This window comes from Myotis lucifugus, unplaced genomic scaffold, assembly GCF_000147115.1.
Source record: "Myotis lucifugus unplaced genomic scaffold, Myoluc2.0 scaffold_50, whole genome shotgun sequence".
In the NCBI taxonomy this organism is placed as follows: Eukaryota; Metazoa; Chordata; class Mammalia; order Chiroptera; family Vespertilionidae; genus Myotis; species Myotis lucifugus.
Window position 1 is genome coordinate 517,038 of NW_005871098.1, and position 14,015 is coordinate 531,052.

The following is a 14,015-nucleotide window of genomic DNA, read 5'->3' on the forward strand; positions in this document are numbered from 1 at the left end:
CAGTGTGCATAGGAATTTGTTCATAGTTTTTTTTAAAACTATAGTCCGGCCTTCCAATGGTCTGAGGGACAGTGAAATGGCCCCCTGTTTAAAAAGTTTGAGGACCCCTGGCCTGGGGGAAGGAGTGAGGTGGAAGAAGGTTATAGGGGGAATAAATAGTCATGGAATGAGACTTGACTTGGGGTGCTGAACATAGTATAGTTTAAGCAGATTATGTGTTGTGAAATTTTGCACCTGAATCCTGTATAATTTTGTTAACCAGTGTCACCCCAATAAATTAAATAAAAAAATAAAATATATTATGAAATATGTCATCAATTTTTTATTTCAGTTATTTGATTATTATAAACTAGAGGGCTGGTGCATGAAATTTGTGGGTGGGTACAGTCCCTAGGCCTAGCCTGTGATCAGGGCCATCTTCCCTGGCTGCTGGCATCCAGCCACGCCCCCTGCTGCCACCCACCCAGGTTCCCAGTTTGCCATCAGGCTATTGGAGCCTGACGGCTGGGGGAGAGGGACCAGAGGTTGGCCGGTCCTGCCTGCTCCTGGCCCACCCCCTGCCACAGGTCACTCTCTGTGAGTGGGGCAACTGGTGGGGCTGGGCCTTGGCCTGGCACAGCCCACATACCCTGCCACCCATCCTTGCTCCCTGTTCACCATCAGGTGATCGGAGCCTGACGGCTGGGAGGAGGGACCGAGAGGTCAGCCATTCCCGCCCGCTCCCGGCCCCGCCACCCACCGCCACCCATTCTGGTTCCCCGTTTGCCATCGGGCGATTAGAGCCTGCCAGCCAGGGGGAGGGAAGAAGAGGTTGGCTGTTCTGCCTGCACACCGCCCAACTCCCACTGTGGGTCGTCCTCTGTGTGTGGGGCAACTTGGCAGGGCGGGGGCCTTGGCGTGGCACTGCCTACATCCCCCGCCACCCACCTCCGGGTCCCCGTTTGCCATCGAGGAATTGGAGCCTGCCGGATGGGGAAAGGGACCAAGAGATGGTCAGTGCACCTCATAGTGACTGGTCAAGCAGTAGTTCTGGTCGTTCTGCCATTATGGTTGCTGGGCTTTTATTATATAGGTAATAATAGACTACTATTGAAGTTTTTACTCTGTGAAAGAATATGCATATCTATTAACACCTAGAGTTTTTTATATTCAATGGATGATAGAATGTAGGAGCTAATCATTCCATATTAAAAATTACTTCAAAAATTATAACAATACCCCAGTTTTAGAGTGAGTCTTTAAAATGTGTCCTTCTTTGGAACAGAATCATGTTTTTGTCCACTAAAAACCATAAAAAATTGGTAACTTACTGTCATGTCAGTATGAAAATTTTATTTATAGTACCAGATTAGATTATAGAAGAAGTTAAATATAGTGAAAATTCTGAATTTTATTTTGTTGATAATATGTATATTAAGTATTATTTGAACATAATTATAAAGGAGACTAAAATTTTGTTAAGTATTTAACTCTTGAATATGCATGATTTGCAAAATAATATTACTTGTTACAAATGAAGTAAATTATAATGATTTAATAAAGTATAATTTTATAAATTAGTAATAATCTATTTTTTATTATAAAAGTGGAAAATAAATTAGACTATAATTCAAAGTAGTTTTGCATAAGAAGTTTCATGTCTAAAGGTAAAATGTCCTATGTCATTTCTCCCGAATACATAATGGACATTCAAAGAAAATGTATAAAATTTTTATAAGCAATAATACAAAAAATAAACTATATAATTTAAAAGTAAAATCACATACCTGGACTATAGGAATCACAGAGTAATTCACATATTGTATAATTATTTTTAAAAAAATCACTGATTTTTTTTTTAGACAGTCCCAATGAGTATAGAACTTCAACTTTTGAGACACTCATTAAAACACTAACACAATCTTGCTTTCAGGAATGAACCCAGTATTTGAGTGCATGAATTATCTTCAAAAAACATAAAATCCTAGATAAAAACAAAAATACAGAATTGAGTTTTCAGCAGCAAAACAGGTAATCATCTGATGTAGAAATGCTAAATGTTCTGAGGAAAACAGTAATATGTCTGTTAAATAAGAAAATTTAACTGTAATAATTAAATCTGTGAAAAGTCCATAGCTATATAAGCTCTACCTTCAGCACTTTATTTTATTAGCAATTAAATCCTCTAATTCTACTCATTTGTTGATATCTGCATGAATTTAATGATCTGGTAATTTCAATATATTTCCTTTTTTCTAGTTCCCTAGAAATCTTCCTCTTTCAATTTTTCTTACTCAACTTTTATAGTCCCTCTCTAGTAACAGAACTTTTTCTATGACTAGAGTTCCATGTAAAATTTTAAAAAAAAATTGTCATAAGAATGACAGCTTTCTTAAGAGATAGAATGTTTGTGTTAGTTTCATTTGTCTTCCAATTTTTCCACTGTGTTCCCAGCTTATTTTATTTCATTAATATCAATACAGACCCTACCCCTATGACTTCAGCCAAACCCTGTGGAATTCACAATTCCTAAATCTATCATTTTCCTTTATACCTTCAACAGAAATAATTTTATCCTTATTGTCAATTACTAGCGATTACACTATTGCAATTTTACCTCTCAAATTCATTTCTCACATAGACACCAAGATTTATCTTTGATTTACATTATTACATTATACCTAGTTTAAAATCAACATTTAATGAAACAATTTTAATGAATTAAAACTCTATAAAAAGTTGCCTGATCTTTGAAGGCCCGTTAGAGGAAGCCCTTAGTAATTTACTAATAAGCCCACCACCACCCCAGTCCCATTTCCCATCAATCCAAACACCTAAGACTCTCTTCCTCAAACACATCATATATTTCACATTACCCAGCTGTTAGTTGAACTGTTTCCACAAGGTTAGATTTGACTTCTTCTGTGAAATGAATGCTTATTGGAAAATTTTTTACAAAGAACCTTGGTTATATTAAGATTTATAGAAAATATTAAGCATATCCCAAATTAGGTGGAATACCATAATAAAGTCCCAACAACCCTTCACCCAGCTTGAATGATTAACATGACCAATCTTGGTTCAACAGTTACTGCACCCCCTATGTCTCCCTGCCCTCACCCCATTATTAAAAAAACAAACCCTGATATACCATTTTATACTGGTTTACTTCAATATGTGCCCCTAAAATATATGGATGGTTTTTTGCTTTCACACAACCACAATGTCATCACCACAGCTTAAAAAATACCTTAATTTTTAGTGGAGGTTGGAAGGATGGGCGATAAACATGGAAGAGATTAAGTACAAATTGCTAGTTATACAAATGGTCATGGACATGTAGAGTACAGTATAGGTAATATAGACAATAATATTCTAATAAATATATATGGTGCCAGTTGGGTACTAGACTTACTGTGCAAGTCACATCATCCTATATAATAAAAGACAAAAAGGGTAATTGACTGTACCTTCGCTACACTTCCCATTGGCTAATCAGGGAGATATGCAAATTAACTGCCAACAAAGATGGCGGTTAATTTGCATACGTAGGCTCCAAGCGGTGGAGCCAAGCCAAACGGCCCCGAAGCCGGCCGAGTAGCGAGGCCTCAGGGCCCCGGGATCAGCAGAGCCACGAGGCCTCATGGCCCCGGCGCCAAGCAGAGCCGCAAGGCCTCATGGCCCAGGGATCAGCGGAGCTGCGAGGCCTCACGGCCCCGGGATCAGAGGAGCAGTGAAGCCTGACGCCTGGGGGGGGGCTCTGGCCGGAGCCCAGCCAGAGCTAAGGCCTGGATCCCGGGAGCCAGAGGAAAACTGGTGCCAGCAGCCAAGGGAAGGGAAGGCCTATTGCACGAATCTCTTCGTGCAACAGGCCTCTAGTTAAGTATATAAATGTCTAATAAGTATATTGTACACCTGAAACTAATATAATATTGTATGTCAACTATATTTGAAAAATAAATTAAAAAATTTTTAAAGTTAAAAATAAAAACCAAAAAAATCCAACCTTAATTCATCATCATTAAATAGCCAAGGTTCTAATTTCCCTAAATGCATTGTAAATGTTTTTTAAATTGATTCATTCAAATCAATATGCAAACATGGTCAACAAATTTTACTAGGTTGAATTTTATTTTTATCTTTTTATTTTCCTGACATGTATTTGTTGAAGGAACTGGATCCTTTTGTTGTAAATTCTCTCGTGTTTTATTTTTTTTTCTGAGTGCATCCCTAAATAAATATTTCAGATATTCATTTAGTGGTTCCAAACCATGCTTGAGTGATTAAACCAGCGGTGCCAACCAGTGGTCCGCAAGGTCTGTGAGGTCTGAAAGGTTAACAGCTTAAAGCTTGGACCCATCTCCAGAGATTTTGATTCACTATTTGGGTGCAGTCTTGATACAGGGAGTTTAAAAAGCTACCCAGGTGTTTCTACTGTGCAGCTAAGATTGAGAACTGTTGCTCTCTCCCAGGTGTCCTTGATTTTGGCTGCATATTGAATCACCTGCGGAGTAAAACAACAAATGTGTGAGCTTCTGACTTAATAGAATGGGGGATCTGATTTGGTACTTGAGGTTTTTAAATTTTCCCTAAGTCATGGAAGACAAGTGTAGAATCACTGCTTTATCCCATGGGTGTCAACTGGCAGTTCCATCTGGTGGCCGGATTGGATGCACTTTTAAGCAGTTTTCACTTAAGTAGTAGAGCATTTAATTTAATAATGAATCAGGATGGGTGCTACTCCACCTTAGTCCATATCTGAGTGCACCTATTTTGATTTTTAAATAGAAGCCCCAAAGACCAGAGCCTCTTCTATTGCCATGTGAAACTATAGAATTTCCAGAGAAACTAGTCACCTGTGAATCCAGACCATCAGGAGAAAATGGAATTTCAGAGCTAGGATTAAATGGGGCACCCTTTGAATAAAACCTATACGTTTAAGCAGGTCATTTAAAAAGATACACTTTACTGAATCTTTCAGAGTGATATTAAAGAAATACCCAAGATTACCAAGAATAGACTTACAATGAGGAAACATGCACCAAGCATCACAGCTTTCATTTTCACGTCAAGGTCTAAAGGGAACTGGATGTCAAAGTCACTGTAATCTGTACATGCTTCTCTCACAAAACCAGTCCACTTCTTGGAAATCTTGCCAATCACATTTTCTTCATTAAGAGATTTGATCTAAATTGAAAAAAAAATGACAGTCTTAAAGAATTCTACAAAATAATAAATCAACTTTCAAATTTGGAATAAAATGAAACAAGTATTTTATTAAATTTACATGCAATACTTTATATCACTCATTAGATGCATATAAATTCCTGTACCTATAGATACATGAAAAAAATTGTTTCTTTGCTATAGAAAACTTATATGAAAGTAGTTTCACTGAAATATTTAACATTTTATATTGTACATTAAGACACAGTACTAAATCCTTTGAAGTGATCTAAAACAAAATTTAAGCAGGAAAAGATACAAACATGAAATGTTTCTTAGATTACATTTCTAGAAGCTATCAGGAGGGTAGCAAACTAAACCCCATGTGACATCTGCTTTAAGACAAGCACAGAGTTTACATAGGCTGAGTGATTACCTGTGATGGGAAGGACATTACCACTCAATGTTAGTAGACAAACGTAAAGTGCTAAGGGCCTGGGAAAGGGGACTGGCAGTTTTGAGTGAAGGAAAGTATCTAATAAGTAACTTAAAGGGATGCCACAGGTTCAGGTAAGACTGGACAACATGAGAGTGAGGGAACAACAAAATAGGAAAGGTGTATGAAAAAAAAGCTCTGAAGTAATTTTATTTTTATTAGAGTCACCTGGGAATCTTTTCAAAATCCTGATTTATGGGCCTCATTCTGGAGGATTCTCAGGTGATTCTATCGTGCAGCCAAGGTTGAGAACCACTGTTCTAAATAAATGTGGGGAAACTAAAAACAGTTGACTCATTTTATTCCGGTGTGGGTGCTTAAGTTCTTAAACCTAAAATATGCTTTTAATATTAAAACTGTGACAGCATGGGTTGCTGTTCATCAATATTCATCCACCCCTCCCACTGTAGGCCCAGTATTCTTCTCTGAACATTGATACTTAGGGTTGGCCATGTGACTTGTTTGACCAATGGAATGTTAGTGTATATGACAGTGAGCAGAGACCTTAAACATGGCTAAGCGGTTTGGCCTGGCTCTTGCTCTCCAGTGATCAGCCACCAGAAAATCATGTAGTTCTTGCTAGAGCTCTAGAATGAGCATACTTGGAGCAGGCCCGAAGCCAACTTCAAGCCTAAATCAGTGCCATCTAGCTGAGCCTATGTATATCCACTGAGACACAATTAACCTGCAGACTCACAAGCATGAGAGCAAATGCCTGTTGTTTTAAGCCACTGATCTTTAGGGGTTTTATGTTATACAACACTGTTCTGGGAAAACAGACTAAGTAAATCTTGTGCACCCTTTAGTGTTTTATCTGCTAATAGCTGTAATCTAAATATTTGTAGCTTGTAAAGTAATCTTATTTTGTTTTTTAAGATAATTTTTAATTTTGAAAATGAACAATACAGAGGATAACTTATGAGACACAATAATGTTGCACTAGATTTAACAGATATTAATATTTCCCTTTTTTATTCCTATAGCAAGAAATTTCAAAGTTTACCAATAATCATGCAAAAAAGTAAAAAAACAGAGATTTTTTTGATGGGAAGAATAAGAAATATGAATAGTGACAACTGAAAAGATATCAGGACTAGGTAATCTTAAACTAAGTTCTAGTTAACCTTTTAAAAACAGAAAATTCATATAATAAAGTTATTTCCACCTTGAAATAGTAAATTCATATTTGTGTCACAATAAGAAATATATTTTTATTTTTATATTTTTAAAATATATTTTATTGATTTTTTACAGAGAGGAAGGGAGAGGGATAGAGTTAGAAACATCGATGAGAGAGAAACATCGATTCAGCTGCCTCCTGCACACTCCCCACTGGGGATATGCCCGCAACCAAGGTATATGCCCTTGACTGGAATCGAATCTGGGACCCTTCAGTCCGCAGGCCGATACTCTATCCACTGAGCCAAACTGGTTAGGGCAGCCGTGGGCAAACTATGGCCCGCAGGCCGGATCCGGCCCGTTTGAAATGAATAAAACTAAAAAAAAAAAAAAGACTGTACCCTTTTATGTAATGATGTTTACTTTGAATTTATATTAGTTCACACAAACACTCCATCCATGCTTTTGTTCAGGCCCTCCGGTCCAGTTTAAGAACCCATTGTGGCCCTCGAGTCAAAAAGTTTGCCCACCCCTGGGTTAGGGCAAGAAATATATTTTCAGTTTTTGTTTTTGGTTCCTGAGATAAAGCTCTAAAACACTTATAACTTTTTGAGATAAGAATTATAGCACAGAGGGGAGCCAAGCCCGGGTTTGAATAAAAGACTCTCTGCTTTTGCATCGGACTTGGCTGGCTCCCTGGTGTGGTCTCTTGGGGATCCTGAAATCTGGGCATAACAGATATTAGTCCCGAGGAACTTGGAAGATGGCGGAATAGGTAAACACTGGAGACCGCCGCCGTGGACAACCACTTCAAAAATACAACTAAAAGTCGGAGTGGACATCAACCAGAACCACGGGAAGGCTGGCTGAGGAGAGTCTCTTCAACTAGAAGCAAAAACAACAGCATTCCGATGCTCAGCGGAGGCGCAGTGTGGAAAATTTAAAGGTACGGCGGTGCGGTGGTGAGGGTGCACGCGCAAAGCGGGCTGGCGGCTGAGGGCGCGATTGTCGTTTTCAATCAGGAGCGAGTCTCAGACTCTGGGCTACAGATCCGGGCGAGTCTCTAGGGACCCAGACTCAAACGGGAGAAGCGGGACTGTCTGACTACGGCCCCTCCGAGGTTTGCAGCGATTGTTGGGACAGAGAGGCAGAGCCCCTGGGGACGGACTGAGAGCGGCCATAGCTGCCCCCTCCCCCCGCCCTGTTGAGCCCGCCCCGCCCAAACCCTGCGCACAGCCATTTGCCGATCGCCTCAGGCAAGGGCTGGACTAGCGCCTCCCCAGAGGACTGAAGTTTTCCCACAGCTGATCTCCACAGCCAGTCGGCCTGGTGGTCAAATCCCTCTAGTGTTAACTACAACAATTAAGGCTTGGCTAGAACAAGACTGCGCACAGAGACCACAAGGGGGTGCACCAAGAAAGCATAAAAGATGCGGAGACAAAAAAACATGACAGAAATGGAGGATATGGAGCTAAGAATCGCAATTTTGAGGGCTTGCCATAAATTTGTGCAGAGCCTCACGAAAACTAATGAGACCCTCGATGCTACGATAAAGAAATTAGAAAGTAAGCATACACGGACTGAAATAAAGAATATTATACCCAATAGCAGACCAGAGGAGCACAAGAATCAAACCAAAGATTCGACAAAAAACACCCAATTGGAAAAGCAAAATGAAAAAAGAATCCGAAAGTGTGAAGATAGTGTAAGGAGCCTCTGGGACAGCTTTAAGCGGACTAATATCAGAGTCATTGGAGTGCCAGAAGATGAGAGACAGCAAGATATTGAAAACCTATTTCAAGAAATAATGGCAGAAAACTTCCCCCACCTGGAGAAAGAAATGGACTTACAGGTCCAAGAAGCGCAGAGAACCCCAAACAAAAGGAATCCAAAGAGGACCACACCAAGACACATCATCATTAAAATGCCAAGAGCAAAAGACAAAGAGAAAATCTTAAAAGCAGCAAGAGAAAGAGGCTCAATTACCTACAAGGGAATACCCATACGACTGTCAGCTGATTTCTCAACAGAAACTTTGCAGGCCAGAAGGGAGTGGCAAGAAATATTCAAAGTGATGAATACCAAGAACCTACAACCAAGATTACTTTATCCAGCAAAGCTATCATTCAGAATTGAAGGTCAGATAAAGAGCTTCACAGATAAGGAAAAACTAAAGGAGTTCATCACCGCCAAACCAGTATTATATGAAATGCTGAAAGATATCCTTTAAGAAGAGGAAGAAGAAGAAAAAGGTAAAGATACAAATTATGAACATCAAATATGCATCTATCAACAAATGAATCTAAGAATCAAGTGAATAAATACCCTGATGTACAGAATGAACTGGTGACTATAATGAATCAGGGACATAGAAAGGGAATGGACTGACTATTCTTGGGGGAAAAGGGGTGTGGGAGATGCGGGAAGTGACTGGACAAAAATCATGCACCTATGGATGAACTCAGTGGGTGGGGAGTGAGGGTGGAGGGTGGGGTGGGAGCTGGAAGGAGGGGAGTTATGGGGGGAAAAAAGAGGAACAAATGTAATAATCTGAACAATAAAGATAAAAAAAAAAGAATTATAGCAGAGTCTTTTGTTATATTTGGTCTTTCTCAGTTTCCTGGCACACAGATCCTAAAACTTGTGGATTCTCTGAGAATCTTTTGAGGATTCTCTTCTCAAATCTTTTGAGGGTAATGAAATGACTGGTGGCTACAGGCCCCTGATACCTTCAGGATGGGGGCTGGTCACCAGATAGTCCGAGCAATGATTAGAGACTTGAAACTTTGACCCCTTCCTTGACTAGTGGGGAGGAGACAGGGGCTAGAGATTGACCTAATCAACAATGACCAATGATCTAATTATTCATGCCTATGTAATGAAACCTATATAAAAGCTCTAGATGATGGGGTTTGGAAAGCTTCCATATTGGTGAATGTATCTATGTTCTGGAATGGTGGTGCACCCCAATGCCATGGGACATAAGCTCCTGAACTCAGGACATTTCCAGACCTCACCCTATATATTTCTCCATCTTGCTGTTCATCTGCATACTTATAATATCCTTTATAAAAAACCTGTAAACATGAGTGAAGTATAGTTTTGAGCTCTGCCATCTATTCTAGCAAATTATTGAATCTGATATGGGGGTCACAGGAACTCTAGACTTATAGCAGTAAGTCAGAAGTGCACAATGTCTAGGACTTGTGATTAGCATCTGGAAAGGGGGGCAATCAGTGGGACCAAGCCTGTAACCTGTGGGGTCTGAATCAACTCCGAGTAGTATTAGTGTCAAAATTGATTTGAGTTGTAGGACATCCATTTTATGTCCAGGAAGTTGGAAAATTGTTAGGTATGGGAACTAGGCCCACCATACATTTTGTATCAGTAGTGTGGATACCATTATGGTATATTATATTTGAATTAAATGTATAAATACATAAATTTAATACCAATAATCCTATCTAATAATAGACAAATATGGTAATTAACCATACCTCCAACACGCTTCCCATGGGCTAATCACCAGGATATGCAAATTAACTGCCAACCAAGATGGTGGCCGGCAGTCAGGCAGCTGAAGCAAACAGGAGGTTTGCTTGCTCCAGTGATGGAGGAATCCAAGGTTCCCCACCTGCCGCTGCCGGCCTCTGAGCTGCACTCTAAGAAACAATGTTACAAATATAGAAGCTAAACAAACCCCAGAAACCTGCTTTCAGCCAGCCAGGCCTCAGAGCTGGAGTTGCAACAGTGTTTCAATTATAGAAGCCAAACAAACCCAGAAACCTGCTTTCAGCAGCCGAGGTCTCAGATCTGGAGCCGAGCCTCAGAGCTAAAGCTGGCTCTCAGCTCCAGTGACAGCCATAGAAGGTAAATAAATCCCAGATTAAAAAAAAAAGAAAGAAAGAAAAAGAGGCTGGGAGCTTCAGTCACCCGCCAACCTGAAAAAGGCCCTCAGCCCCTCACCCAGACTGGCCAGGCACCCCAGTGGGGACCCCCACCCTGAAGGGGTTGTGACCAGCTGCAAACAGCCATCATCCCCGCATCCAGGCTGGCCAGGTACCCAAGCAGGACCCCCAACCTGATCCGGGACACTCTTCAGGGCAAACCAGCCGGCCCCGGCCCGTGCACCAGGCCTCTATCCTATATAGTAAAAGGGTAATATGCAAACTGACCCTAACAGCAGAAAGACTGAGAATGACTGGTCATTATGACACACACTGACAACCAGGGGGCAGACACTCAATGCAGGAGCTTCCCTCTGGTGGTCAGTGCGCTCTCACAGGGGGGAGCTCTGCTCAGCCACAAGCCAGGCTGCCAGATGCCAGTACAGCGGTGGTGGTGGGGGCCTCTCCTGCCTCCTCAGCAGCGCTAAGGATGTCTGACTGCAGCTTAGGTCTGCTCCCTGCTGGCAAGTGGGCATCCCTCGAGGGCTGCTGGGCTGCCAGAGGGATGTCTGATTGCCATCTTAGGCCCAATCCTCCAGGGAGCAGGCCTAAGCCAGCAAGTGGTCACCCCCGAGGGGTCCCAGACTGCAAAAGTGCACAGGCCAGGCTGAGGGACTCCCTACCCCCGAGTGCACAAATTTTTGTGCACTGGGCCTCTAGTCATATCTAATAATAGACAAACATGGTAATTAACCATACCTCCGCTACGTTTCCCATTGGCTAATCAGCAGGATATGCAAATTAACTACCAACCAAGATGGCAGCCGGCAGCCACGCAGCTGAAGCGAGCAGGAGGCTTGCTTGCTCCAGTGATGGAGGAAGCCAAGGTTTCCCGCCTGCCTCGGCCCAGCTCTGAGCTCCAGATGCAACAATGTTGCAATTTTAGAAGCTAAACAAACTCCAGATACCTGTTTTCAGCCGGCAGTGGGCTCAGAGCTTAGAGCGCCAGTGATGGTAACAGAGTTTCAATTATAGATGCTAAACAAACCCAGATACCTGCTTTCAGCCAGCTGGGGCCTCAGAGCTGGAGCCGGCACTCAGCTCCAGTGACAGCTATAGAAGGTAAATAAATCCCAGAATAAAAAAAAAAGAAAGAAAAAGAGGCTGGGAGCTTCAGTCACCCACCAGCCTGAAAACGGCCCTCAGCCCCTCACCCAGACTGGCCAGGCACCCCAGTGGGGACCCCCACCCTGATCCGGGACACCCTTCAGGACAAACCAGCCGGCCCCCACCCGTGCACCAGGCCTCTATCCTATATAGTAAAAGGGTAATATGCAAACTGACCCTAACAGCAGAAATACAGAATGACTGGTCACTATGACACACACTGACCACCAAGGGGCAGACGCTCAATGCAGGAGCTGCCCTCTGGTGGTCAGTGCGCTCTCACAGCGGGGAGCTCTGCTCAGCCACAAGCCAGGCTGCAGGCTGCCAGTACAGCAGTGGTGGTGGGAGCCTCTCTTGCCTCCTCAGCAGCACTAAGGATGTCTGACTGCAGCTTAGGTCTGATCCCCGCTGGCAAGTGGACATCCCCCGAGGGCTGCTGGGCTGCCAGAGGGATGTCTGATTGCCATCTTAGGCCCAATCCTCCAGGGAGCAGGCCTAAGCCAGCAAGTGGTCACCCCTAGGGGTCCCAGACTGCGAAAGGACACAGGCCGGGCTGAGGGACCCCCTACCCCCGAGTGCACAAATTTTTGTGTTCCGGGCCTCTAGTCCTATATAATAAAAGCCTAATATTCAAACCGACTGAACAGCGGAATGACCAGGGGAATGACTGGTTTCTATGACACACACTGACCACCAGGGGGCAGATGCTTAACACAAGAGCAGCCCCCAGCCTGCAAGGCCCCAGGCCAGCCAAGGTGCGTGCCAGCGGGGCCCCTCCACCCAGTCGCCCTGCCGGTCACTCCACAGATCGGCCCTGATCGCTGGCCAGGCCTACAGACCCTACCCATTTTACAAATTTCATGCACCGTGCCTCTAGTTTAACAATAATTGTTAAAAATATTCTTTTTATTTATTGTCCAGAGTTTTACTAGTACATATTCTCCATTTTCCCCGATTGACCCCCCCAATGTTAAAGATATTTTTAAAAGAATACTGTAGATTCACCTATAATGTAAATACAATGCAACCCCCCAAAACAAACCCAAATATGACACTAGCACATATACCCAGATTAGCATCAAAACAATATACTGTATAAAGTATAAAATACTAGAAAATTGATGCAATTCAAAACAAATGCTCATATCACTGGCTGCTGAAAAGATATTTTATTATTTACTAATTAAGGATTTATATAACATTTATATAACAAAGACTTTATGATTGACAGGTAATTTAATGCTCAAAATAATCTTGCAAAGTATTTTATTATTATTATTTGAAAATTTCACAAAACAATTGAAAAAAGAAAGGTTAAGTACTTTATCCAACATTACACAGATAAGAAATTGTGGAGATGGGTTTCAAACCCAGGCATTCTATCTTCAAAGTCTGAACTCTTGACCACTATAATATTCTTCCTTTTAAAAAGTTAAGTTTCAATTCCTAATAAAAATCTCAGTTGGGAGTCAGCAAATAATGGTCAGTGGGACAAATCTTCTTGCCTTGTGTTTTTAAATAAAGTTTTATTAGCAGACAAATATGTCCATTCATTCACATATTGTCTATGACTACTTTCATGCTACAATGGTAGAATTGAGTAGCTGTGACAATAACCATATGTCTTACAAAACCTTAAATATTGTCTACATGGCCCTCTACAGAAAAAAGGTATGTTGATTCTTGCTCTAGGCAAAGTAGGAACAGGAAAATGACATGAAAAACAATAGAAATGTCTTTTTAAATTATGAAATATTTTAAAAGTAATATTTTTTCTAAATTATGGAATATTTGCTACTGTGAAATCATCAACTTGGTAGGTATTCTCACTATTATCATCATCATTATAATTTTGCAGTGTAAGTAGGCTGGGAAAAAACCAAGTCTATCTACACTAATAAAAGAGAAACATGGTAATTAGCGTACGACCGCTACCCTTCCCATTGGCTAATCAGCATATCCTTATGCATATACACAAAAAGAAAGGGTGCAACAAATAGGTCGAAAAAGAAAATGATGTTGTGTCTCGATGATGACAGATACACAGAGCCTCGACGTTCCCCGCCTGACTTGCCGCCTCTGGAGCTGGCAGTTTGAACATTCTAACAATATACCGCCGAGATCTCCGAGCTGAAGTTATACATTTGTTTCCAATTATAGGACCGAAACAAACCAGATACCTGGCTCTCAGAGCTAGAGCC

The 14,015-nt window shown here is 41.6% G+C and overlaps 1 protein-coding gene across 1 annotated transcript in view; it reads right to left on the minus strand.

The window, feature by feature from the left end:
* Positions 1-1,891: 1,891 nt before the first annotated feature.
* LOC102428984 (phospholipid scramblase 2-like) overlaps positions 1,892-14,015 on the minus strand; it is a 97,153-nt gene continuing 85,029 nt past the window's right edge. The window contains exons 6-7 of the mRNA XM_023753768.1: positions 5,005-5,166; positions 1,892-1,963 (exon numbers count right to left, since the gene is read on the minus strand). Coding sequence (XP_023609536.1) covers positions 1,892-1,963; positions 5,005-5,166 — 234 coding nt within the window. The remainder of the gene's footprint in view (positions 1,964-5,004; positions 5,167-14,015) is intronic.